At 46.0% G+C, this 27,706-nt stretch overlaps 1 protein-coding gene across 1 annotated transcript; it reads left to right on the top strand.

The window, feature by feature from the left end:
• Positions 1-819: 819 nt before the first annotated feature.
• GMPS (guanine monophosphate synthase) lies at positions 820-24,439 on the top strand. Its single transcript, XM_052686097.1, has 16 exons — positions 820-971; positions 4,162-4,343; positions 6,938-7,052; positions 8,571-8,668; positions 9,862-9,965; positions 10,700-10,893; positions 11,206-11,371; positions 12,237-12,388; positions 12,570-12,743; positions 14,269-14,374; positions 15,429-15,544; positions 16,526-16,651; positions 17,402-17,517; positions 19,032-19,162; positions 20,202-20,374; positions 21,324-24,439. Exons 1-16 carry the CDS (start codon positions 945-947, stop codon positions 21,423-21,425), a joined length of 2,082 nt encoding a protein of 693 aa, XP_052542057.1. The 5' UTR covers positions 820-944; the 3' UTR covers positions 21,426-24,439.
• The last annotated feature ends 3,267 nt before the right edge of the window (positions 24,440-27,706 follow it).

The raw sequence follows: 27,706 nt of genomic DNA, 5'->3' as shown, positions 1-27,706 counted from the left end.
CATGCGGCGGCAGCGGGCAGGCGTGGCCGCGTCCCATTGGTGCGCGGCGGAGCCACTTCCGGCAGCGGCTCGTGCCGCCCGAGGACGCCGGACGACGTTTGTTTCGGTTCAGCCGCGATTGGTTCCGCCTTCCCGCTGGCGGCTGAGAGACCGGGCCGCTGCAGGGCTGGCTGCAAAGCCCTGAGCTGGAGCCAGCGGCGGGCGGACGGTGCGGAGCGAGTCCATGCCTGCAGCGCGGGTCTGTAAGGACCGAGCTGAGTCAGCGCTGCTTTACCCCGGTGTTTTTTTCGCCCCTTGCGCTGCTGATCGCCATCGCTGCTGAAACGCACCACGCACCGCGCGCTGTGCTGAGATCCGCTGTTCGATGTCCACGAGCGTTCAGCACGCAGCGATGAGTGCCAATGGGCGCCTTTTATTCCCCTACAAAACGTAAAGGAAGGGGGGAAGGTTCAACCCCAGCACCTGCCTTTAGTGCCGTGGGACAACGTAAAATAGGAGGCGTTACTTTTGGAGCAGCGTGAACTGCTGAGCTGTAGGTGTTTCTGTGCCAATGTAAAACGTAGACATTTAGTAAAAGCACACGTTATACCGCGATCCGTAACGGAATCGTAGGACAGTTGGGTTGGAAGGGACCTCGCAGCCCCCCGCCCTGCCGTCAGCCGGCTGCACCCCGGGGTGCGCAGGGCCCGGCCAGCCCGTCCCGAGCACCGCCAAGACGGTGCAGCCCAGGGTCGGGACAGTCCGTAGACAGGACAGCCCCGCCCCGCCCGGCCAGCAGTACCGCTGCCCACGCCCCTCCCCGGCTCCGAGCTCCGCCTCTTCCTGCCGGGGCGGCGCTGCCCGGCGCGGGGTGCTGGAGGCGGTTCCTCCCCGCGGCGGAGGCGCACACGGGCGGCCTTGGTTTGGCTCGGTTCTTTCTCCCCTCGGCTCCCGCGGCCGTCCCTATGGCGCTGTGCAACGGAGACGCCAAGGTCGGTGCGAGGCTCTGCGCTCGGCTCGGGCCGCTTTGTGCCGGGGGCGGCGGGCACATGGCGCGGCCTGGCCCCTGTCGTGCTCCGGCCCCTCTCGGAACGGCCGGGCCCGGGGCCGGCGGCGGCTCGGGCGGCCCTGCGGCGGTTCACCGTTTGCTCGGTGGTGCGGGTGGGCGCCGTGCGGAGCGCTGGGGGACGGCCCGGCCCCAGGCCCGAACAAAGGGCTGCGGGGGCTGCTCGCCGCGGAGCCCCTCCGCCCGGCCCCGGAGCTGCGCCTCGGGCCGCCGGAAGCGAACCGCGCTCCGGGAGCGTCCGGTGAGCGGCCCGGGGCTGCTCCTCGACAGGGCACCGCGCTCTTCGGCCCGGCCGTGCGGCCTCCGGGGCCGGGTTGGGGCCGGGGGTTTCCTGCCCGTTGTGGGGTTTCCTTTGCGGGAAGCAGGCGCTTCTCTGCCGCGCGTCGAGAGAAAGAGGAGGACGCGTCCTTACGGCTGCTTAATTCTCGTATCGCAGGGGAGCGATTAATCTCGTAAAACCTTGGGAGCGCCGGAGCGAGCTCCTGGCTGCGGCTCGTTGCGGTGCCGGTTGTGCCGCGGCCTCGCGGGGCCGTGATGGAGGTCCGTGGGTGTGCGGGCACTGCAGGGCGGGCTGCGGGGCGCTGCTTAGCGCCCGTGTGCGGGCACCGGGGACGAGGCGGGTTGTGTCCTTCATCGGGCACCTGAAGACAGGATCCGTGCTGGAGCTGCTCGTAGGATTGGCGTTGTTCTTATAGAACCGACGCTGTGTTTTCTAATGCTGAAAGCCAGCGGCAGCACCTTCTCCTTCCGGAGTTATGGGGTGATAGAACTGCAGCGATGGGCCGGCCACTGGTCTGGGGTTTATTGGGTTATTGGTTCTTCAGGTGTGGGTGGCAGTAGGGACGTTTTGTGTTCTGGTATGGTTTTCAGCAGGAGTCTCGTGACTCACTATAGCTCACTATAGCCTTTTTTCCCCCCGTTTTTCTCTTAGGAAGTGTAACTTCTGTTCTGCTGCCCTAGCCTTGCTCTCCCGCATGTCAGAGCAGGTGCAACTGTGTTCTGTGCCTTGAACCATCTTGCTTGCTTGTCCAACCAGGTTTAAGAGGCATTCTCCCAAACAGCTGTTTCTAGGGATTTGTTTTAGAAACAGACCAGCTCTGGTTATAACCCTGCCGAAGGGAAAAGAGCTTGGGTCAGAAACTAGAAGTGCCCACAAGGGCAGTGCTGCCCAACAGGCTCCATGTGCCCATTCCCATAGCAGCTGGGCTCCTCCTCCTCAGCATCCTCCTGGCACGAATGTGATATGCATGTGTGTAAGGTGGACTGCCGTGTTGGCTGCACGTTAACAGCATCCGCTTCATTTTTGATGCCACTAAATGGTGTTTGCCATGTTAAATTTGGATTCCAAATCTTGGTTCTGTGCCTTCAAGTAAATGAAGGCAGATCTTGTTTTGACTTCCTGCCTTGTGAGCCACGCAGGTGGTGCAGCACTCCCGGTGTGGGTACAGTTGTCTGTGAAGGTGCCTCTCCCCTGTTGTTGCACACGTGGTGCTGTGCCTTGTGCAGGAGTCAGGCAGCTGGCATCCGGAGGAGTTATAAGGCCTTCATCCCAGGCATGTTGAGGGTATGCCTCAATGCGCTGCTCTTGCTGTGGAGAGCTGAAGGTACAGTTTCAGGCAAAGCACAGACCTGCTTGCCATTGAATCACAGCATGGCTGGGCTGGAAGGAGCCTTAAAGATAAAGCCTCTGTCCCTGCAGCATGCTCTGAAGCCATATGGTTCAAGACTATTCATAAGATCTCAGCTCTAGAAAGGGTTGTGTTTGCCACAAGATGGTAAGAATAAGGACATTGGTTGTTATTACGGGAGCTGTTAATTTATGATTTGCTAGGTGGGCATGCTCAGCAGCACTTTGGAGCAGTAGCTTGCCCCAGTCTCTGCTTGAGCAGGAGCTCCTCGTGCTGCCTGGCTCAGCACTGAGAAGTCATTAAGAGCTTCTCATCAGTTATCAGCTGAAGCAAAGAAATTAATAAAGACTCTAACCTGGATTTAGGCTTTTGAAGGATTTAGTACTGTTTTTTTTTTTTTTTTTTTTTTTTTTTCATCCTTTAATTTAGATGGACAAAACATTTCCTGGTTGCTGTGAGCTCTGGAAGTTCCCTGGGTGCTCGCTATCTGCAGCCGGCCCAGGGCAGCTGCTGGCAGAGCACTGTCCCTCTGGGGCTGAGCAAGGCAGCTCTAGGGCAGCCTTTGCATTTGGGAGAGCTTCAAAATGTCTGCTAAGGTAGCATTTACCAAAGTAAAACCCTTCCTAGGTTTTCCTTCATCAAATTACACTGGCAAGGAAACAGTGTTAAGTTCTAAGTTAAGGGGAATAAAACTCCAAAGTGAGTGATTTCAGGAGCAAAAGTTTTTTCTGCATGAATTTCCTGGCATCTTAGCATGGTGGAATTCACATTCTTCCTCAAAGACCCCTTGGTGAGGGCATTTCCACAGAGCACTCGTTCTCCTTAGAGAAAAAGGAACCCATCCATATGTTTTCTTGCCCTCTGCCAGGTTTGGCTGAAGCTGGCCATCCAGCTCAAGCAGCCTAGTGTGCAGACTGCAGGGACTGCTTGAATGCTGCATTCAAAAGTTTGTTTTTCATAAATTGAAGCAGAAACATTTGTTTTCAATTTCTACTCCCTGCTCCCCCCTGGATGTAATGACAAGTGAAAGCTCAGAGTACGAGGCGATGCGATGGGGAAACACATTTTTCCATAGTGCTGCTTTGCTTGAGGAATGAGGCACATGCTCTTCGTTATCATATGGTGTGCTGGGCTGCATGCAGAACTGTAATGTGGCAGAGGATGGAGCTGTGCTGGTGAACAGGGCATGGTGCTGCTTGTCTGTGGGAGGCTGTCCCATCACGAAGGGGAAAGGCTGATGTAGTTTGTGCTGTGCTTGGATTTGGGGATGGGGATGTTGCTGCATGGGAGGGATGTGTTGTGTCAGTGTAGCAAGCTCGTGGACACGCTGAGCTTTGTAGACTTGCAGGTTCTTCCATTTACAAGTCTTGCCTTTAGTCTATTTAGCCAGGAGTTAAGGTGCAGGCACCCCTAGCAGCCCTGCAGCTGTGGGATGTGTGCCATAAGGCTGCAGTGTCCCACAGAGCGCTGACTGAGCCGTGTTCACAGCCAGAGAACACTGGAGGAGAACTGAAGGACGGGCAGCACCACTACGAGGGAGCTGTCGTCATCCTGGATGCTGGTGCACAGTATGGGAAGGTCATCGACCGCCGGGTGCGTGAGCTCTTCGTCCAGTCTGAGATCTTCCCCCTGGAGACGCCCGCCTTCGCCATCAGGGAGCAGGGCTTTCGGTAGGTGCTGGTAGGGCAGCTGCCTGCTGGTGCTGTGCTGTGCCTTTCCCTGGGGTTGTGCTGTGCTGTTGGATCCTCAGCTCGTCCTCCTGGGTTTCGCTGGGTAAAACCTGTGCAGCAGCGTCACTGTTGTCTATTTGCTGCTCATTGCGGTGTTGTAAAATGTCACTTCAGTAATTTTTCTTTGTTAATATAACTTAAGTGGCTGCATTTTAATTATGTATCTGCAGAAAATTAGATGACGGTGTTCCTTAACCTGTTAAACCAGGGTAGTTATTGTATAATTATGAAAAAAACCAACCTATTTAACTGCAACTTGAGTATTGAACAAATTGTCGTAAATGATGCCAAACCATTTCTGGGAAGAAACTGGAAAAAAAAACCTCATTGGAAGTGCCATGCATTGTTAGCAGCAAGAAACCATCTCGGTTGTGTAGAACTTTGCACAGTTCTTGTTTTATGATGCTTGCCAGAGTAAGCCTCTTTTTGTGTGGGGGAAATGAATCGGCTTAGGTCTGCAAGTCATCAAGGACTTCACTTGTCAGGTTAAAATTTGGAGGTGCTTTGAGTGTTTTTGCTAGAGCCATTCAGGAGATAAAGCAGTGCTGTGTTGCAGAACTGTTTTTCTAATCGATGATAATTAGTGACTCAATAGGCAGTGTGTTTTAGAAAGTCAGATGGGAACTCGCTGATCTCTTCTGCAAACTGAATGGAGAACCCAGGAGCTGCTGCACCTGTCAGGCAGCCTTTCTATGAAGAATTTCTTTTAGAAATGCTCTGAAATACATTGTGTCAGATTTAGTTAACGATTCCCCAACAGGCAAGCTGTTGGAGCAGAGGATGTACCTAACTACCACTTTAAAAAGCATCCCTGCACCTCATTGCTTGCTTCCAGGTGTGGATGGCAGTGCTGACAGTGAGGGGCTCAGAGCTGTGCTCTGCTGCTGCACGTTTGCAGTGAGAGAGCTTTTTTTGTCCCTTTCTGTTCTGAGTTGAAAATTCTGCTTATCCTGATTAGAGCTGTTGGATTTGTCATTCCAGATAATTGCTCTCTAAATTTGGGCTCTCCACTCAACGGGTTGCTCCTCACGGCTGAGGCAGTGATTCCAGCTTATCAGTTGCACCCATCAGTCAATAAATGTCCCCACTGCTGGTCAATCATTTGCATCATGGAGAGCTCTACAAACACTGAGTTTAGCTGCTGGGTGCCTCTCTGCAGTGACCGTTGTAAAAAGAAGCTCATGGTTTTACTGCAGGGTTTTGAAGCTCCACGTGCCGTGGGAACAGTCTGGTTTCCATGTCACAGTGCATGGCATCAATGATGAAAATTGAGTAGTCCTGGGAGCTGTGCTGAGGCCTGAGATAGGCAGAGAGATGGAAAGTGCTGCCGAGTTTTATTTGCGTGTTGCATTTACAAAGGCATCTCTGCAGCTCCTGCACGTGCAGAACACTGGCACAGGGTGCCTGGTCCTGTAAGGACGTACTGTGTTGTGTCTGGGGGCATTAGTTTGTAGGCTTGGCAACATTTCTGACCTCTGGGACCTGAGGGCTGGAGAGCAACGGCTGTGTTTTATTCCTGGTGTTTTGCTGTGGGTCCTGTGGGATTGTAGCCCATTATAAACAGGCTTTCTGAAACCTGCATAGGCCGCTTTGGAAGTGGTTTAAATTAAACCAGAGCAAGGTATCTCTGTAGCAGAGCAAGAAGGCACATCACAAATTACGTGGTGGTGCAATGGAACGTTCAGATTCTGCATCCTGTGCTGCAGGAATGTGAGGACAGCTGAGAAGGTGCGGGTCATGACTCGCACTGGCTTTCTTCCTGTTTTCCTCTCTCATCTCCCAATTCATTTTGTATTTTAAGGGTTCAGATACAGGAAATCTTTCTGTGTTCTTGAGTTCTTAATTGGCAAGTAAGGGAAGCAGACTTGAAGCCTGTAATTCTCTTTTTTAAACAAGGCAGTAGCTAATTGACTTCTCATTAAAAAGCACTTAGTCTATAGGTGTAGCTACGTTTTCCTTATTCTATATTACTTGGTGCTCCACATGCATGGCTCTGAGCAGATGCTCTCACAGTCATGGGGTGGCTGAGGTGGGTCACCCCGGGTCTCTGCAGCCCAGCCCCTGAGCTGCTCCCAGCCACTCCTGCACATCCCCAGCAGCTCCCCAGCCCTCCTTGCTCCTTCTGCAGCTCCAGCCCAGCAGTGCTGCTCTCACAGCTCCAGAAACACAGGCGACTCTTTTTGAGCATGGCTCTCCTCCAGATGGCACAGGCAATGCGCAGTGTTTGTGTTGCAACGCTAATGCTCTGTGCTTGATTCTCGCCATCTTGCTTCTCTTGTAGTCAGCATTTGGCTGGGAATGTGAAATGCAGCCCTGTTTTAAGCTGGCTTATATTTGACTTTGTTTAACCTGATGAAATACTTCTCTTGTAAACTGTTTTTGCTAGCTGTAGCCTAGCAAACTTAAACTGCCTGCTGGAATATCTGTATTAGCATTTAATTCAGAATATGCAGAGTTATGAGCATTATAAGGCAATGTCGGTGTTCAAATGAAGTTGTTAAATGTGAGATAATTTGATTATCTCTTGTCTGCAGAGCTATCATCATATCTGGAGGACCAAATTCTGTGTATGCTGAAGATGCACCATGGTTCGACCCAGCGATATTTACAATAGGAAAACCAGTTCTTGGGATCTGCTATGGCATGCAGGTATGGTGGAGGGAGAGATGTTTGCCTGTGAAAGCCTTGTTGCTGCAATTAGCCAGAGTTAAGTGCTACAGGACCAGCTTTCCAAAATAAGCAGTGTTGTGTGCCATGAATGCGAAAGATATTTTTAAGGTGCTAATTGGTAAACTGAGCATGCAGTGTTACCAGCAGCAGAAATGCTTTTCTTCTTGCTTTGCTACTGTGAACTGAGTTCTGCGCTCAATTTTTTGTCATAATAAATGCACCCTGGCAGTCATTAACTAATTCCATCTGGTTGATATTAGAGAACGTGTCCATCGTAAACAGGTGAAGTAGTTTTTTCCTTTGATTTTCAAGTGTGGAATCTCTCTATTATAGCTCATGAGCGTGCTTTGGTGACCCTGCAGTGATCTAGTGATCCAAATGGAGTGAAGAACCACTCCCATGGGGACAAAGGACAGATCAGATGCATGACCTCTGCACGTGCATCTTGTTTTTTCATGAGGTTAGCAGTTTATAAAGCCTTCAGAGGTGCAGAATATGGCTGGAAAAACTACTCAAGAAGGGCTGGTAATTATGGAAACAATGCTGGCACTCCCTGTTCTAAAGGGAAATGTGTGTTGTAATAAAGTGGAAGTGCCTTAAAATGTCAAGCAATTTAAAAACCATGTTAGCTAGCCTAAAGCAGGGGCATTCCTCAAGGCTGACTTTACAGAACTGAATCAAGTGTCTGTGTTAACACACCACTACTTTTATCAGAATAGATTGGAATCAGACTAGCACAGCCAGTGAAATATCAAACTAAATGTAAAATAACTTAAATCTCTGAAACAACGTAGTTAGGAGGTGAAAATGTAAAGTGTGTGTGTTTGTTACCAGTCATATCTGAATGAGAAAATCTGAGACTTCTGAAGTGTGAAATGCAGAATGCCTCACCTTGCCTTTTGAAGTTGAATTTTAGAAAGAAATAATCAGGTGAGATTTGTGCTACTCTTACCTAACAAGGGCTAAGAAGAGTCTCTGTGGTCACGAAAATCAGACTTAAGTTTTTGCCTGGTTCTCCAGAGATGATCAGGCAGATCTCAAGAAGGTTAAGCCTATGTGAGGGCCCTTCTCTGAGGGCTGGCTGTCAGGTTTTTGTTTAGCAGCTTATCTGTCTTTGTGGCAACTGGCCTCAGATACTCCACTGATGTGCAGAGCAGTCATTTAGAAGCACACATTGATTTACAGTACTGAATATGTGTTGTCTTGTGCATCTTTGCCCCTTGCCTGCTGCTGTGTATTTCTGTTACTCAGTGTGTGTAGCAGTAGTCCCCAGCTATGCTGACAGAAGGCCAGAGGAAGAGAATGAGCCCAGTGCTCCTTTTTGAAAAGAATTCTTATGGTTTTGCCAAGTGCTATTTAAAATGAGGATAGTCATGAAAATCTGTCTTTCTGTGTGTTCAAGGACTAGAACTATTTGTTGGTCACAGGCTGCAGTACAAAGAATAAAGCAGTACTAAGTAGTCATGCTTTTCTCGTGTCGTCTTTGTGTTTTGGCAGATGATGAACAAGGTGTTTGGAGGCACAGTGCACAAGAAGAGCGTCAGAGAAGATGGAGTGTTCAACATTACTCTGGATAACACGTGTTCACTGTTCAGGTACATGGATGCTTTGAGTTAGGAGAACAGTATTGGGAAGGGAATGGAACTGGTCTGGAAACTGGTGACTGAGTGAGAGGAAGGGTGTTTTTCAGAAGACAGTGAAACTGCATCCAGGCTCTTACAATTTCTAATAACCCGTTACAGCTGTGTTCATGAGTAGGCAAGTTATGTATGTAAGCAAATATTCAGGAATAACTTCTCAGTTGACTTTTGAAATGTAGGTATTTTTGTTTAGAATTTTATATAAACCCTTTTATTTCAAAGTAAATTGTCTTAATTGAGTTGCTATCAAGTACTGCTGCACAAAAGTCTGCGTAAAGCTCTTGTGTTCTCCTTGACAGTGCATTGCTTTATGTTAGCTGGCACCCATCCACTTTCTGAAAGGTATTAACAGTAATTTTGAAACCACATGTGTTCTGCCTTCCTTCAAAATTGCTTTGTGATGTTTTATAAAATCAGAATTAGATTTCTTAGTAGTTTGTCAGTGCCTCACAAGTTCCTTGCAGTAATCCTAATGGTTTAGTTGTGCCCAGAGATGCAACTTTATTGACTTCTTCCCTGTAGAGCTATTGTAGGACTTTATATCCCACCTCGTGTCTAGAATGCCCAGAATTGTTCTGAGGACATTCAGATTTGACCAAGGAAACTTCACTTAATTGGAATAAAAAGCAGGAATCCAGATATCCTGACTGGCAGTAGAGGGCTGTACGTGTCAGAGAGGGCATATTTCAACGTTGAGTTATTTTAAAAACAGCAAAAACAAATAACTCCCATCAAATTAGCAAAAACCTTCTGAGTTGAGATACACTCCTCTTTTTGTGATGAATGCATTGCATGGGAGCTTTGGCAGCTTCCAATGAAGGAGTCCCAGATGGAGGTGAGTGCTTCTGGGAAGGAAATCCTGCATGTATCTAAAAGGGGCCTGGTTGTTTTTGGAGCACATCTCCAGGGGGAAAGAAGAAATCCCAACAAACCACCCACGTTGTGTCGTTAGTACAAGGTAAGGTGTTTGAGGATTGGTGTTGCAGGTAGCTGATTTGTGTGTGTGTGTGTGTGTGTGGGCTCTGTAAGTGAGAGCACTGTGAAAGTTTGATGTGTGACTTCTGTCACATTTACACTGCAATGTATGGCACTCTCTTTAAATCTGGCTATCTTATTGTTATTGATTCTAGACTTTAATCTTTGTCTAGGGGCCTTCAGAAGGAAGAGCTTGTGCTCCTCACTCATGGGGACAGTGTGGATAAGGTTGCTGATGGATTCAAAGTGGTTGCACAGTCTGGGAACATTATAGCAGGTATTTGTTTTAACTGAAATTGGTTTTTTTGATAGTCTTTGTTACAAGACTTAAAAGTTACCTGCAGGATGTCATGGGAAAATTTTGTTTTTTTGTCAACTACTCAAAGTTCTGAATACCAGGCAGCCTCTTTGAGAGCCTTTCCTGGTAGGTGGAAGATATGGAAGGGTCTTAAGTTTACTCAAACACTTAGTAAGATTTCAAGCTGTTCATGTGAGTTAATGAAAATCTTTCATTAAAAAAATAAAGAGTCAGCAATGTTTTACATCCTGCTCTTAAATCAGACCAGTAACTAATTAGAGAAATTCTGGACAATGTCTGTGAATTGTATAAACTGACTTTTTGGATTAATGACGTTAAAATGGCAACTTGTTTGCTTCTGAAAGAAATGAGGCTCTGGTAACCAGGAGTGGCAATGAGAAGCATGGATGGCTTAATAATATCAGATTTTCTCAACTTCCTGGGAGGTTCAGTAATACTGAGGGAGCAGAGATCTGCTACGGATGCTGATGTTACTCGTTATTTCTAGAAAATAAATGAATTGCACCTTTTTGAATGACTTCCTGGTGAAATTCTGTGATGCTTCAATTTGCCTTTTGTATTTTAACCTTCTGAAAAGAACATACAGTTTTAAAAATAAAGCTTAGTGCATTTGGAGCAAATGTTCATTTTGCTGTGTATGCACACTTCACATCCAATTATTTTCCTTCGTTCATTTCTTTGCACCAATGAAGGTATAGCAAATGAGTCTAAAAAACTCTATGGAGCACAGTTCCACCCTGAAGTTAGCCTTACAGTGAATGGAAAAATGATCCTGAAGAATTTTCTGTATGATATCGCGGGATGCAGCGGGACCTTTACAGTGGAAAACAGAGAACTTCAGTGCATTCAAAATATCAAAGAGAAAGTGGGCTCATCAAAAGTTCTGGTAAGCATCTGGAGCTGAAGTCAAAAGATCATTTGCAAAAATCTGAGGAAAAACACTCGTGCATTTAGTCTGGGTAAGTGGAAAAGTGCAGAATTGTCATGATTTGGGTAATACATTAAGCAGGTTTGAGAAAGCTTTTGTGCATTGCACAATTGGGTCAATGTGTTGTTTGACTTCCCAGTGGTGACTTGGAGGAAAATGAGAAATCAATACTCTGCTTTCATCGTTGCAGCTGTATCTGAATTAGTAGTTAATACTTTTCTTCCTCGACAGCTCTGCAAGTCTGTTTTCTCTTTTTTTCCTCATCCTCAGGTTTTACTCAGTGGAGGTGTGGACTCAACTGTTTGCACTGCTCTGCTGAATCGTGCTTTAAACCAGGATCAGGTGATAGCTGTACATATAGACAACGGATTTATGCGCAAAAGAGAAAGTCAGTCTGTGGAGGAGGCACTGAAAAAACTTGGGATTCAGGTTAAAGGTACCACTGAGCTGTGGCAAAGCTCATTTAATTGCAGTCCTGTCTGTAGTGTGGTTAAGAGTCCTCCAGTGGAGCTTCACTTCTTGTTCTATATGTCTGTCTTCAGAAGCTGAGCTCATTTGGGTGATTGAATGCCATTGGAGCCAAAGTTCTTCCTCAAGGCTTTTTTCCCTCTCCTGTTTTATGGGAGTGTGTTGTTTGTGGAGTAGTTTATTGAGAAGCAGTCTTATGACTTCAAGCAATATGGCCAATATGGTGAAGGCCAGAGTTTGTTCTACACACAGCAGTGCAGGATTTCTTTTGTTGTGTTGTTTTATTTTGTTTCAGAGGAACGCTGTGCCTTATCCTTGCATTCCCCAGACTGAAAAGTCTGGGCTGTAATAAATAAGGGAATCCCTTTATGGGAAATGTGCCTTCTGTCAGTCATGGAGTTCAGTGCTGGTAGAAGATGCCAGAGAACCTCCTAGCTGATCTCTGTATCGAGAGCCTCTCTAAATTAAGAGATATGATGCACCGTGAGGAAACAGAGCGTTGTGTAATTTTGGTTGCAGTAAGGCCTTAGCTTAATAACCATCCTGTAGCTATTTAAATGGAGCAAGTAAGTTGTAATCCAAGAGGGGAGACATGAACTGAACTTGCTTCCTAGCCTCATGGTATTTAAGAAATGACCCTCTAGAGCATGTTGATAGAAGAAGTAACGTGCTTTTGCAGCAGTTCATTCTCGAGGTATCAAACAGGCCTATTTAGTACCATCAGCACTTAAACGACTGCAGTATTCCTAAGAACAATAGTCGTTCTTATTCTTTGTAATCTTACATATAAATCTGTATTGGCTTTGCCAACCAATTCCTGTAATTTCATACAGTGGTGAATGCAGCTCATTCTTTCTATAACGGTACAACAACTCTGCCAATCTCTGATGAAGACAGAACTCCACGTAAAAGAATTAGCAAGACCTTAAATATGACTACAAGTCCTGAAGAAAAAAGAAAGATTATTGGTGACACGTTTGTTAAGGTAATGTATCTAGAATTCATGTGGGAAAAAAAGAATTATAAACGTTTTCTATCTCGGACTGCTTCATTCTGAAGCGCTGTGCACTCGGAAGCACGGTGTTGTGCAGGCTATGGATGACCTAATCCATTGGCAATCCATTGAGACCTTTGGACACTGAAAAGTTTTCTTTTCCATCTTACAGATTGCCAATGAAGTTATTGGAGAAATGAATCTGAAACCTGAAGAGGTTTTTCTTGCTCAGGGTACCCTCAGACCTGATCTCATTGAAAGCGCTTCCCTTGTTGCAAGTGGCAAAGCTGAAGTAATCAAAACTCATCACAATGACACAGAGCTGATTCGAAAGTTAAGAGAAGAGGTAAATGAAAATTTGGATACTGGTGTGTCCTTCTGGTTATCACAAATGTGATGATGCTGAATGTAAAAGATGAGCAACTTATGTTTTGCTGATATAACTGGCCCATGTTGATGCATCTCGTGATGCTTGTGAGGCCCTTTGAGTTCTGCTTCAATACTGTAACTTATTGCACTTCTCTCTGGTTGCCATGTTCTCAAAGTGATCAGAATGGCTTCAGTATTGTCCAGCATTGAATATTAGTGAAAATGTCAACAGATTGAAGCCATGCTGTTGCAGTGTGAACAGTGCTGCTCTCAATTGTTACCTGAAAATGATCTCGTTGCTCTTTTGTCTTTTAACACTTAAACCTATGAGAACTGTGTATGGAAGCAAAGCCAATACCAAACACCTGTAGCAGATGACTGCTGAAAGGCTTTTCAGACAACGTTAGTCTGATTCAGGTGGAATTCATAATGTAATGGATTGCTTACTTCTCCCTTTGTGTCTCATTCTGAACATCAGTATGCAATGTTTTGTAATGGCATTGATCTCTCAGATTGCACACGATATGAATTCAGGCAACAGCAGCTATGTGCTTTTAGGTGAAATGATCATTAGTTCCTGTTGAAAGACATGACTGCAAGTCTTCTCAGTAGCACTGACCACTACAGACATAATATTCTCCTTTGGAAGAGAGTGAGAATTTGGAAAAATTTCTCATCAGAGGGAATGGCCAGGTACTGCAAGTGGGGGAGTCAAGAAGTCAGGAATGGTAGAAATGTGGCACTTGGGGACTTGTAGTTCATTGGGGTGGGTTAATGGTTGGACTGGACCACCTTAGTGGTCTTTTCCAACCTTTATGATTCTGTGAATGTGTTTAAGTGACTTGAGAACTAGGAGTAGATCTGTCAGGCTCTGATCTGAGGATCCGTTCTCTGTGCTCTTTCATGGCTTGTGCATCAAGTCAGTGGCCTGGTCGGCTGTCTGCCAGCAGTGTGCTGGTGGTGCACAATCTGTTTACCATTTGTCAACTTAAGAACCCACAGATCTTTTTGGAATATCCTGCTGTGGACACCTGTGGATAAAGACTGGGAGTTCAGAAATGGTACAAACACAGGAGGTTGAACTGGTGACAGAAGACACTCTGAAGATGCAGCAGAGCCTTGTCTTTTTTATTGTACCCTTGGTTGGTTAGCTTAAACAAACCTATTCACAGTTCTCTGAGGTATTTTCAAAGCTTCTTGATCAGTATGAATTTTGGAAGACAGTCAGAACCAGACTGGCCTACGGTTGTATTTGCACTGCTTAAGCCATTGATACTTTTGGCACAAACAAACTTTGTCTTACCCCTCTCCTGTAACTGTTCTGCAAAGCCCACATTCACATGTACTTTTCTTTCCAGTGTTTATGCAAGTGTTGGCAGCTGATGCTGTGAAAAGCAGGCCACTCTGACTGCCTGTTACCTAAACATTTGAGGCTTTTTGTTTGAATATGTAAGCTAGAGTGTAAATCACTGTGGTTTTTCTTTTGTTCGTTTTTCTTTAAGGGTAAAGTTATAGAACCACTAAAAGACTTTCACAAAGATGAAGTTCGAGTGCTAGGAAGAGAGCTTGGACTTCCCGAAGAGCTGGTTTCAAGGCATCCCTTCCCAGGTACCAGAATCCATGCTGCTTAGTGAAGGGCTGTGTGCATCAATGTTGTTTGGAAGATAGTTAATGTGCAGAATAAATTTGTGTTGGAGAATGGAACTTTCCTCTGAACACAGAACTAATGTGGTGGATTTTCTGAGGCTTTAGTTTAAGCACAGGATTTTCTTTGTGAGGAAATGAGTAATTGAGAGCAGCTTGATTTTATGCACAGTGCTTAAAATAACAGATTTATAATTGAGTTATCATAGAGAGCTGTATTTGTTTCTTCTTAATTTTGTAAGCCAAAGCAAGAATTATCAGTGAAGTGCAGCTGAATGCTGTCTCAGCTGTCAAATATATCTTGCATGAAATAATGGCCATTGTCTGCCTGCCTTTCTAAGTAACTGTTGCTGTTTTGAAAACGACTGCATGGTGAATAACAACGGTTCTCAACCAGAAAACATCAAACTATGTAATGTAATAACAAAGTCCATCTTTTTAAGAAATGTGCTCTTTGTGTTTCTAAAATTGTCCTGCAGGGTGTGTAGTAGTCACAGTCACAATGCCTAGGCTGCTCTGTTAATGCACCAGCACTGCATGAGGTTAATGACACTGTTCAGATGAACATCTGTAATTTGCTGAGAACTTTTGTGTCAAGTAGTTAGCAGGCCAAATAGCCTCCAGGGATCTCTTTAAAAAGCAATCAGATTCAACTGTATGTTATAACCAACTCTGCCATCCAGGCTGCCTAGCAAAGGGAAGGAGGAGGTTACTGTTTGCTTTGGCTTGCCATCCAGCATGCTTCATCATCACTAATGCTGCCTTACACAAGCAGCCAATGCAAAATGTCAGTAACTAGTGCTTAAATGTACTGACCAGAAATACTGTTCCAGAATAAACTGCTGGCTTATTTCTTTGGCTTGTTTTGTTGAGTGTCAAGACGGTGTAAGTGGAGGTGTGGTGGCAAAGCATAGTCTACTTAATGATTGACCTGATGTTCCAGTGCTGTTGCTTCTTGAGTTGAAAGTCAACTTTTCATGTTATTTAGTGTGATGTGTTTTTCAATTTTACGTTGCAGGTCCAGGTCTGGCAATCAGAGTGATATGTGCTGAGGAGCCTTATGTGTGCAAAGACTTCCCTGAAACAAACAACATCTTGAAAATAGTTGCGGATTTTTCTGCGAGTGTTAAGAAGGTATCAAAACTGTTGGGTTCTAACGTGTATAGAAGTAGTGTGATCATTCTGTAGTGCATTGCTGGGAAGATTAAGATGCTAAAATTTAAAAATGACTGGTTTGTGTTCTTTGGGCATAATGCATTCCAGTCCAACTTGCTCAAAGCCATTTGGTACGGTACAGTAGAATTTTTCAAGTCCTGGCTATGGCAAGTGTTGAGTGACTTCTGTAAATCGGAAGCTTATGTACCTTTCAGATAGCACATAAATCCTCTTTTAGTCAAAATTCGTGGAGATGAGGATTTCAGAAGATGATTTGAATTTCATAGTGTCAGAAAAAAGATTTTCCCTATTTGGAATAGCTGTAATTTTCTAGGATGGCGTGTACTAACAGCCACCGAGTGCCTGAATTGAGGGTGCAAGAGTGAGGAGCCAGCATTTGCTGGATGTCCCAAACAGAAATCCTGAAGTGATTGGTTGATGACGTGTAAGCTCTCAATCCTTGACCTGTTGGGACCTTCCTGGTTTCTCAAACTGACTCCTGAGCTCCAAACTGAGCTGCAGGGGGCTGAAAAGCCACCAGTAGAGAGCAGCAGGAAGTGCCGTGTCCAGAACAACTTCCAGAGCTTTTTTGAAGGAACGCCAAAGGAAAAGCATCTGTAAGTGCTCTTCTTGAAAGTGTGTTGTGTTGCAGTGTAAGGTAACGCAGCATTGCTTTGTTCTGTGCTGAAATAAACAACAGGCATGAAAAATTCAGCTTTGGGAGAGAGAATGAACGCAGAAAAGCAGTTTCGCCTATGGTCCTGGGAGGGCTTCAGCGTAAAATGCATACAGTTGCTTTCACTGAAACTTAGTTGTTACACAAAAGGTATTCTGTAATCAGTTCCCAAGGGTAAATGTGGACTATATTTAGCCAACCAGCTACTTAATTTTATTTATGTTGTGTCTGAATGTGTGGGGGCTTTAATTAGTTAAAAGTTATTTTTCTGCATCATTGCACAGCCACATACTTTGTTGCAAAGGGTCAAAGCGTGCACGACTGAAGAAGACCAGGAGAAACTGATGCAGATTACAAGCCTACATTCACTGAATGCCTTCTTGTTACCCATCAAAACTGTGGGAGTGCAGGTAAATTAATACATTCCAGGAATATTCTTAAAGCTGCTTCCTAGCAGTTGGCAGGCTGCTAGAAAGTGTAAGGATTGCTACTGTGATGTTGCTAAGAACTCTAGAAATCAACTTCAAAAGGCTGTGACTGCTGTGTCTTGTGTCAGCTCTGGTAGAGTGCAGGTGTTGAGAGACCTGAATAGATACATGGGTAAATGCCAGGTGTCATATTTGAGGATGTCATTAAGGTTGAATAATGCTGGTTGCTTGCACAGGCAATTTCTTCTTGATGTTCATAGCCTTATAGATTCCTGTTGTACTCCTGTTGCTCCTTTCGAGGCTGAGCCGTCTTTCTTTGCATTATCATTATTGAATTACACCTTTACTTTTATTACTGGCTGCTTAACCTTGCATGTCTCTTCTGTAAGTCCTTGCAGTCAGCTTTTGTTATTACTTGCAATGGCAATATCATCAGCAGACTTCTGTACCTCATCACAAGCCTTCCTCGGATGGTGCCCTCAAAATATCGACATGTAATCAAGTCCCAGTGTTGTGGTCACCTTATGAATTCTGAACCCCTTCCTTTTATGTGCTCTTGCCAGCTCCCAAGAGACCTGTCTCACTTTGGTGTTTTCTCCATTTACTTGATATCTCTGAGCATTCTGATTTCTGTGTCCGCTGAATGTTGACACAAAGGCTGGTCCTGTAACTGACATGGAAAAGCGGCGTGAAATATTTTGGTAGTGAAATTCATGTTCCATTCATTGCCAGGGTGACTGCCGCTCGTACAGCTACGTGTGTGGGATCTCCAGTAAGGATGCCCCACACTGGGAGTCCCTCATGTTTCTCGCCAGGCTCATACCTCGCATGTGCCACAATATCAACAGGTGAGTGTTCTCTGCTCAGTGCCAAGCTGCTCTTGTTTCTGATTACTGATGCGTGGAAGCTTAGTGCCCTGCTGAATCTATGGTGTAACTTCTTGTGAACAAATGTGTATTATATGGAGGTTACAAATAATAAATCCAAGCTTGGGTTTATTTCTGGAAATACCAACTTGAAGTAATGGATAGTTTATCTCCTCATTTTAATCACTCAATTAGACAACTTCAAACGTAACTTAAATGTTTTCTGAAGAGTTCTGAGCCTGCTGCTGAGCTGTGGGATCACACGTTGTGTCAAGAAGGGGATTTGCACGACTGTCAGCTCTAGTGCTGCAAGGAAGAGTTCCAAAGCTGGGTGGTTTTATCTTAATTGAGGTCTCTTGTGAATATGTGTTTTCTTCTCAAGTTGCTCAGAGATTAAGTCGGTTCTAGAAAATATGTATCCTTGCTCAGCTGTAGACTTTGACAAAGCTGCTTATAATTGCTTATAGCAAGACTTAATTTTGTCACTGAAGTGACACCCGCTGGAAGAGCTACTGTACTTGGAGACATGTTGAATTACAAGATATTCTTCTAAATTATGTGCAGAGCAAATAAAAGAAGGCATGAATTCAGGGCAGTGTGTGCTGGATGTACAGCATTGCTGTCTTTAAGCTGCTCTGGCTTTAATACTCCCCTCCTGAATATACTCCCACCCCAGGAGTTCTGCCATACCAGGTTGTGTTTCTGAGAGCTTTGGGTCGATGTTGATGGGGGGCTGGGGAAGCAGCAGCTGGAGGAGTGTGCTGGGGGCAGTTGGTGGCTGCCCAGCTGTGCATGCTTTTACTACAAACAGAGACACAGAATGTCAAGCGTGGGTCCTGCCCTGCTTTGGATTTTTGACAAGTGTTCTTACTTTGTATCTACAAACTCAAATAACTTGTGTACATTCATGATACACAGTAAATGCTTCTGTGAGGCCAGCTGGACAATATTGCTTTTTGTTCTGCAGCACGTATAATGGTGAGATTAAAAAGATAAAGCTGATGTGATTGGTTTGAATTCGGAAGATACTTTATTACAAATGCAGTGAAATAGATTTGTAAACAGCAGTGTTAGTGCCCTGTTTTGAAAACACAGCTATTCCTTAACAAAGAAGGTTTCCTGTCAATGATATGGTGGTTTCCTAATGGGACTGAAGATAGACATTTTAAGCACATAAGTAGCTTTCTTTGAATAATCTTAACTTTTACTCACATCAAAGTAAAATTGAAAAGAAAAAAAAAAGTCTTCTGTAATACCAGTGAGTTAGTGGTGAATTGGTACACCTGACTTGCAAAGCTAGCACACGTGTTGCCTTTACTGAATATATCCATTAAATTATAACAAGTTCTAGTTGGTGGCTAAGGAGCGAAACCAAATATTGGGTATTTTTTTGGTTCAGTTATTTTTTCTGCAATGCTAAAGATGTAGTCTTTAGGCAGTCTGTTACATTCCACTTCCAGAAAACGTGTTTTCCTACCATCTGGTTTGTTTTCCAGGGTTGTGTACGTGTTTGGTCCACCAGTCAAAGAGCCTCCCACTGATGTCACACCCACATTCCTGACAACAGGAGTCCTCAGCACTTTACGTCAAGCTGACTTTGAGGCTCACAACATTCTCAGGGAGTCTGGTAGGTATTTATTAGCCTTGTCCCATAGATGAAGCTGTTGTTTCAAGATCCCCGTGCACCTATAGGTGTGGTTTCATAATGCACAGTCACTCCATGGGCTTCTTGGTTACGTCCAAAATTTATTGCTGAATGAGATGACAGGCGACTGCCTTTTCTTAAAGGTCTGGAGGTGGAGAGCTGAAAGGCAGGAACTACTGGGCTTTCTGCTAGCAGAATTAGAGGTAGGGTTGCAGCTTTTTCATTCTTCATATGGCAGCTGGAGATAAACCTCACAGCTGGGTGCTGCTGCCTCGTCTGCTGCCTGTTGTCACACGTGGGACTGTGGCTGGGACCATTCTTCTGGTAGGAGTGGGATTTGCTTCAGACACATTGCACAGCTCAGAGGCATGATACTTCGCTGCAGTGTGAACTCCTGCAAGAGCCACTATTAGCCAGCAGAAAGTCAAATTAGTTGTTGCTGCTGATCTCAGTTATCAGTATCTGCCTGAAGTAGATGAACTGTGTAGAGAGACTTGGCGTGGTTTTGAAATCATGCTTGGTTGTGGAAGGAAGGGAGCTAACTGTTAAATCACCCTACCCTGTATTTGGTGTTATCTAGATTTCATTGGTAATGGCTGATAGTATCTCAAAATGTAAGTTTTTTTTGAATTTCTCTTTCTGAGAATTGCTCTTCATTACAGTGAATGTTGGAACAGAATTGAATGCTTATGTTCTGTGGGTAGGAAGGAGATCTTAAGTTGCAAGTGCAGTCAGTTGCAGAGTTAACGGATTATCCAGTTCTGTTCTGCATGCCTGCAGGCCTTGAAGATTATTTCAAGTGGCAATTTGAGTAGTTTTAGTGTATGCACCGCTAATTACATAATTAGATAATCAGTATGATCTTCTGAGGCCTGGTGGTGAAGTCCCAGAACTGCGGTGTTTCTTTCCATGTAAGTGGAGGAATCGCATCTGAAATATGTGTAGGCAATCCTGTAAAACTTCAGTCGTGCTTGTACTTCAAAACCAAACTGAAGCACTTGGTGCTGCTGTTTTCCTGAAGGCTATGCTGGAAAAATTAGCCAGATGCCAATAATCCTGACCCCGCTGCATTTCGATCGGGACCCGCTGCAGAAACAGCCGTCCTGCCAGAGATCCGTGGTCATCCGGACGTTTATTACGAGCGACTTCATGACTGGGATTGCAGCAACTCCTGGTAATGAGGTTCCAGAAGAGGTAATACGGACCTTCAAGTTCCTTTTCAGAGCTTGTGTTGTAGGTGACTTGTTCTAACTTTCTTCACTCTTGGTTTTTTTCCTGCTCTTGGTTAGGCACAGTGTACTGTTGTGTTGCTTTGGAAAAAAAACAGTAACAGAGAGAAGCTGACAGTGGTTTCAATGGGAATGACAGACTTAGAAGTTTTCCCATCAAAATAGCAGAGATTTTGAAGCTTTTGCCTGCGTTGGTAATTGGAAGTTACCAATGCCCTCTGGAATTGCTTTCCTTCCCACTTTTACTTTACTGAAAGTGCTGCTTAACATCTCAAAACGTGCTGTTTCCAGATCAGGTCACTGGAAGATGTTTCAAGCACTTTTTCTAGGAAGCTTCATCGGTGTCCAGCCTGGAGTGCTTTGTCTCTGATGGAGCTAACGTTAATTGATTACTCTGGAGAACAGCTGCCAATGGGCAGTCTTTCCATTAGATGCTTCCTTCTGCTATTTTTTAACCTTCACAGCTCCCTTTTCTGGTTTGAAAAGTTCATCATTTCTATCAGGCTGCCGCTTTCTGTTTGATTGTGGGTCAGCTGGAGGTGCTGGTCTGAGATGTCTGCAAGTGATTGACAGCAGAGCAGAGCAGCACAGTAAAACGTAACCTCAAAAAAATCATTCTGAAGCTGAAGAGCTGCTGCCTTGAGGGAAGTGTGTTGCGATTGCTGCTCAGTTCTATTGCCAGTGCCAGAAATCAGCAGGTTCCAAATACAGCTGCAAATATTGAGAAGCTGGGAGTTTTCCTTTGTTGTTTTTACTTCTTAATTGGTAGTAATATGCTAGGAGCTGTAGGATTTTTCTCTCCTGTTTATAGAACAGAATGAACAGTGTTTTCCTTGTATAACTCTTTCTTAGGGTAGTTTTCGTCACGTCTGTTCTATGTGCTTTTTACAGATCTGTTTATTTCCCCCCTCCAGGTTGTATTAAAAATGGTGGCAGAGATAAAGAAGATTCCTGGCATTTCTCGGGTGATGTATGACTTGACCTCAAAGCCACCAGGAACTACGGAGTGGGAGTAAATAACTTTTTTTTACTGAAGTACTGTGTGCAGTCTAAATCATATCAGAAACCATTCCCAGTGTTGACATGCAGTACTGTGAAAGAGTGACTGGAGCTGACTCCTCTCCTGGAGCGCAGGGCGGCGGTGACGAGCAGTGCAGGGATAACAGAGTGGGGCTGAGGATTTGTACGGGTAAATGATGGCAGCGTTGCCTGTGTGCAGACAGATTCCCATTGCTTTGGCCTTTGTCTTACTGATTCTTCCCATTCCCACGTGTTCCAGTTGTTAACTGTCATTTCAACTTGTCTTTGGTTTTGTACACTGTGTAAAAAGAGACAGCTTATTTACTTCTACCAAAAGCATTGTTACAGCCTAAAAATGTAAAATGAATTCTTTGTGACCAACTGCTTTTGAACAAATTTATTATAAATAAATATTTTGCCAAATGGAGTAGTGGGTACTGCTGAGTTGTGGAATTAACGTGTATCTGTTGTGTGCTGTTAGGCCTGTTTCTAGATTGTTTGACCTGTAAGCCCGTGGCAATAACATTGAGTCCCAAAAGAGCAATGCTGAAGTGTTATGAGATGACCTTCTGCCTGCCTGCCTGTCTGTCCTCACTCCCTCTTGCATTGCCTGGTAGGTGTGTTGGTTGGTGACAGGCATGTCCCCATCACACGCTGTGTTTGTGGAAGTGTCACATCCCTGCGAGGTGTCTGTGTGCTTCTGGGGCCTCGGAGAGGAGTAAAAGCAGGAGTGCAGCTCTAAAAGCTGTGGCACCAGAGCTCCAGGATGGCCGAATCCTGGTTCTGGTCTCCAACCCTTATGCAATAGTCCCTTCACAGCCTGCTGCTGCCCATGTGCTTACGTTATACTTGATGATAGTTTGTTTTCTTCACATTAGCTTTCACAGGATTTATTTTTTTTTTTAATGTAATGTATTCAGCTTGTTTTTTAAAATCCTTATAGTCATTAGTGTGGAGTCACAGTATTGGAGTGGCTTACCCAACCAGTATAGATTATTTCCATCGTGTATACTCTGCTGTTTCTGTAGTTAAGCAATAATTTAAGAGGTGTTTATCTTGGACACCTGTGCTTTCCTGATACATCAAGGCAGAGCTGTCTCCATCCACCTGAGAGTGCTGAGCATGTCCTGCAGATGCTGTCTGTGGAGTTGCAGGTTCTGTAGCAGCTCTGAGCTGAGCAGCTTGCTGGATAACTGCCCATGGAACTGCTGCTGTGTGCTCCCAGTCAGCCCTGCCATCCATTTCTTGCAGCTGAATGGAAGGCAACTGTTCAAGTTCTATGTGGGCAAAACAGTTGCTCTCAACTGTTCAGGAGCATGGCGTGTTTCATGGCTGTAGCTACTTATATTTCTGCTTACACAGATCAATGAACTGGAATAATGGTTGAAAGTGTTCTGTTTTGTTTGGTTGCACATCGTGTGTTCCTATTATTTCTGCATTTTCTGCCTACGCATTATGGAAATTTAGTTTAACTCCAGCTTACAGGACGTGGCTAATATGTGAACTTCTGATTTCTGCCTGTATTCCTGAGCAGCTGCATTTCCTCTGGAGGTGGCGTGCAGCAGCCCCTGCACTCTTGGGCCACTCCTGCTGCAGTGGCCATGAGCTGCCCTGCACTTGCACCTCGCATGGGGCTTGGGTGAACAGATCCTAACTGCTGTGCATCTCAGCTGCCTCCTTCTGAGCTGGTGTAGTACTTGTAACTGCACTCATCGTCACCTCGGTGAGCTTTATGCTATGTGGACGCAGTTACACATGTTAACTCATGCTCTTTTGCTACTGGGCTGTGATCTGTACAAGCTGGTGATCGCAGGGCTGTGTATCAGTGGTTGCTGTGGCAGAATCTATTGCTACAGCATGGGTTCTGTTGAAAGCAAACCTAATTTTTTAGTGTATCATATTTCAAACAACAGCTCCCTGATAAACTGACAGCCTTAGAGTACACTTCATTTTTTAGTCTGAAAGACCTGAGGATAGTTTTCATTGTTGCGTTGGTATCTCTTAGGTAAATGGTGAGATGACAATAGAATCTCCCTGGTGTGCTGCAGGAGTACTTCAGCCTCTGAATGCTGTAGCAGTTGCTTGTTATTAGTAGGCTTGCTCTTGCTGCCACTGCTACGTTGTCAGTTACCTTGACAGCAAATAGACAAAACAGAAGGAATCACTAAAAAGTAGGGAATATTGAGCATTTCTCATATCCCAAACCTCCCCAGTTTTGAGTGAGACACTTCTAGCTGGTCTCCTGGAAACAAACTGCAGTGTGGTTACAAAGCAGCTGGCGAGGTGTGGGTGACAACGGCCACGATGTGCATCAGGACTGGTGTGTTGGTGCCTCGTGATGTGTCCCCAGCACACCAGGATGGGAATCTTGTGTTTGCTGCGTGCTGTGGACTGGGAAGTGCTTCCATCTGCACTGGAGGTGTAAGGTGTTCCTGCACACTGTGTGTATGCTGAAGTTGGGCATCCACTTTAAACATCTTCTCATCATGTTGGTCTGTGAAATGGAGCTTGGCAGCAATTCCTGTGCTCTTTTAGAAATCTTACTTGTTTCTCTTTGTTTTTTAAACCAGAAAGGTGAATATTGAAATGTCTAGGCATAAACTATTGCACTATAATCGAAAGGTCTTACGGAAACGAAATTTGTGATCTTTCGCTATCTTCCCCTGTTGACACCTGTGCCATGCATTGTAGGAGTGGGTTGTTCTTAGGAAGGTCAGTGGTGTTATCCCAGCAGTTCTGTGTATAGGACAGTCAGAAGCGGAGAGGAACGTAAATACTCTGTTCACTTTCTTAAAATCCTACATTTAGCACATAGTTTACAATCTAATACCTGTAGCTGCCCTGTACAGTTGTTCACCTCAAGTCTTCAGTAAAACATGTCAGCAGTTAGAGGAATTTGTATCGGGGGCATTGCCCACCATTCTCAATTTTTAACATTTTTTCTGCTTGTGAAATGATAAAGTACTGTGAGCCTTAATTTTTATCCACAAATAAAAATGTTATGTTTGAACACCGGTGTGATGTGTTTCCTAGGGCTGCTCGGGGCCCATCCCTTCTGGGCTGCAGCCCTTTGTGCGGGTGAGGTGGTGTCCATGGCTGTCCCTTCTGCATCCCCACGAGGCTCTGTGCTGCTGCCTCCTGCTTGTGTTGGTGCTGGGATAGAGGTAACTCATTCCCGAGATGCATGGGATTCGAGGCTGTGTGTAGGTTCCTGCTCTACAAAGAAAAAAGCAATTGTGGAAATAGAGCAGTGCAGTCTGAGGCTGTGCAGAGCTGCCCTTCCTTGCAGGAGTGTGCATGTGTGCTGCTTGTATCTGTGCCAGATGGCCGAGCTGTGCTCCAGCACCCACAGTCCTGGTGGGAGCACTGCTGGGCTGTGCCTGCTGCTGCTGGGGGGCTCTGGGAGCTGCCACCCCTGGGCTGCTGCTGCATTGCAGCCCGTTGGGCCACGCTGCGTTTTGTGGCCAATTTGAATGCGATGCAGGCCATTCAGTCACTTGGCCCTTTGCTTTCGGGGCTGTCCCCATTCTGGTGATGCATTCCTTAATTGCTGGCTGCTCCTGGTGCTCAGTGATCCCGCTTGAGGACTGCCAGGTGAAAAAGGCATTAATTAACATCACCTGCATTTCTTTGTGCTCGGGTGCGATGTTTGGCTCTGGGCTGACTGCTAAAAATTCCACGAGAAGATAAAAGACTGCAGGGAGCTGCTTCCTCATCAGGTTAATTGCAGCAGACGGACTTGCTGAGAGAGGAGCGTCAGTGCTGGATGTGTGCAGTGTGCAGCCATGCCAGGTGGGTGATGAACAGCAGCACCCATTAGCCTCTGCTGCTTCTAATTGCACTAATTGCACTGCCTTTGGCCCACGTGTGACAGCCTGTGGTAATCACAGAAGCATTGAGGCTGGAAAGAACAGTTCCCCACCCCCGCCTGCTCACTGCCCACATCTTTGAGTGCCACCAGGGACTGTCACCCCACCAGTGCTTGTGCCAGTGCCCACCTTGTCCTTAGATAAGGAATGTTTTCTAATATCCAACCTGAAAGATGTACCTCCAGTGTAGTATTAAGACTCAAACACAGCCATGCAGCTCTTTCTGGGCCTGCAATGGGCAGCACAAACAGGAATTCTCTGACATGTCTGCCTTGTTCTCCAGAGAGCTGGGTGCAACCTGGGCTGGGGATGCTGTGCTCCTGGGCTGGGCGCAGGGCCTGCTGAACTACTGCTGGTTGCACAGGGGAGGCACTCAACCAATTAAGCACCTGATGAATCTTTCCCTGATGGGGTTCTAATTACCTTAGGTAGAGGATAGGGTGAAGAGAGATTGCTGTTAGCCTAAAGGCTATCACTTAGGCTTTTGCTAATTGGATCCTGCATTTGAAAATTACTTGGCTCCTATGGGATGAAATCTATATGTTACTTAGCTATCACTTACAGATATTTTCCAGCTCAAACTGTGCCTGTGCAAGGCTTGAGTTTTTCTGCTAAAAACCTCTAGGCAGGACCTTGCAGTAAGTGCTGCCCATGTGTCCTGCTTGGGATATCCCTGTATGCAGGGAGGTCCTGGGGACGTGCACCTAGCTGGACAATTTGGGGCAGTGCTGGTAGTGAACGTAGCGTGGGGTCTGAAATGCAGGGATTCATTTTAAGAGAGTCTTAAGTGGGTGAACTTAAAGCAAATTTTGCTGGAACTGCTGGAGAATTGGTAGATCAGAGTTTGCATTCCTGTGTTTTGGAATGGGGCAGAAGAGATCTCTTGTGAGGGGACGTGCAGGTGGGGCTGAGCAGCCCAGGCTGGCATGGAACGGTTCGAGAGATACAAAAAGCAAAACGAAAAGGAAAACACTTCTAAATGCAAACTGTGTGGAGTGCATTAATTCACCATGGAAACCTAATGCTCTTCTGAGCAGAAAGCATCTATTGGAGTCTGTTAGAAATGATTCTCTTATTTACATCTGAAAAGTACTAGGGATGAGTAAAGTGGTGTCTGAGCCAGAGAAAAATGCAGCTTGGGTGTTAGGAAAATAATATTCTCTGAAAGAGCAGTGATGCAGCGGCACAGCCGCCCGGGGAACGCTGCAGTCACTGTCCCAGGAGGTGCTCCAGAGCTGCAGGGACGCAGCACTGAGGGACGTGGGCAGGGGGGTGAGCTGAGGATGGGTTGGGGATCTTGGAGGTCATTTCCAGCCCTCACAGGGCTAAAAATTACTGCTGTGCACCTGTCAGGTGGACGAGGAGTGTTAGGGGAACGTTCTGCTTTCAGGCTAGCAGCACACTGCTTGTTCCTACTGGCCATCCTGCACCCCAGCATGGGACCACTTGCTTCACCAGTGAGTGCCTGGACCTTGCTGCACTGCAGCCCATGCCAGGCTCACAGCCGTGCAGCTCAGCGCTGGGCACGCAGCACCAGCAGTGTTAACCTGTGTCAGAGTGACTGCGTGATGCTGGCACGGGGGGCTCACCCAGCTCAGCTCCCAGTGCCCATCAATGTTTAATGGCAGCTGAGCGGCTTGGCTTGCAGGCAAGCGATCCTGCTGCATGTTTTATAGGGTGAGTGGGCAGCTCCGGTGGCATTACCGACCCGTGGCACGTGGTGGGATGTGCACTGTCACAGGTCTGCTGTGAGACAAACAATGCTCCGTTAGGGAGGAACAAATAGCGAGCAGGTGCTTTAATGTGGTTACCTCTGTGCTGACTGATCCCTGCTCAGGGCCTTTGTTTGGGAACAGCTGCGTGGTGCTGTGGTTGGGTGAGTGGTAAACACAAAAAGCTGGTTGAGCTCACTGTGTGTTATGCAAATGTTTCAGAACTTCGTTTTGCTTTTCGTAGAATCTATTATAGAACCACAGAATGGTTTGTGTTGGAAGGACTTCTGGTGCCCATCAGTCCAGCCCCCTGCCGTGCACAGGGACACCCACAGCTCCGTCAGGTGCTCAGAGCCCCGTGGCCTAACCATGGCTGTCTGCAGGGATGGGGCACCCACCTCCCTGAGCAAAGCTGGATTTTGGTAGGCAGCTCCCAGGTGGAAGAACTCAAACAATTGTATGAAGCCTGGAAGACATCTGTGCAAGGAGTGTGTACTGCCTGAGTGGCTCGGGGCTGGTTTAGAGGCTCCTGGAGCTGCTGGAAGCTTCTCCCTTTTTGGGAAATGCTATGAAATGTACTGATGTGGGATAGCACTGTAGAACTGCAACATATTCAACATCCTAAGTGCCCTTAGAGTGCTTTTGTCCTCCCTCTTTCCCCAAACACAGGGTTCCTGCATGCCCGGCGTGGTTTGT

The sequence above is a fragment of the Tympanuchus pallidicinctus genome, unplaced genomic scaffold, assembly GCF_026119805.1.
Source record: "Tympanuchus pallidicinctus isolate F22 unplaced genomic scaffold, pur_lepc_1.0 scaffold22, whole genome shotgun sequence".
Classification (NCBI taxonomy): Eukaryota; Metazoa; Chordata; class Aves; order Galliformes; family Phasianidae; genus Tympanuchus; species Tympanuchus pallidicinctus.
This window is presented reverse-complemented; position numbering and strand designations above follow the sequence as displayed.

Bases quoted from the DNA above. Each gene is read 5' to 3' on its own strand.
- GMPS (XM_052686097.1), top strand. From the start codon at position 945: ATGGCGCTGTGCAACGGAGACGCCAAG. The intron at 4,344-6,937 runs GTAGGTGCTGGT...TCTTGTCTGCAG, and splicing joins ATCAGGGAGCAGGGCTTTCG to AGCTATCATCATATCTGGAG. The intron at 16,652-17,401 runs GTAAATTAATAC...ATTCATTGCCAG, and splicing joins TCAAAACTGTGGGAGTGCAG to GGTGACTGCCGCTCGTACAG.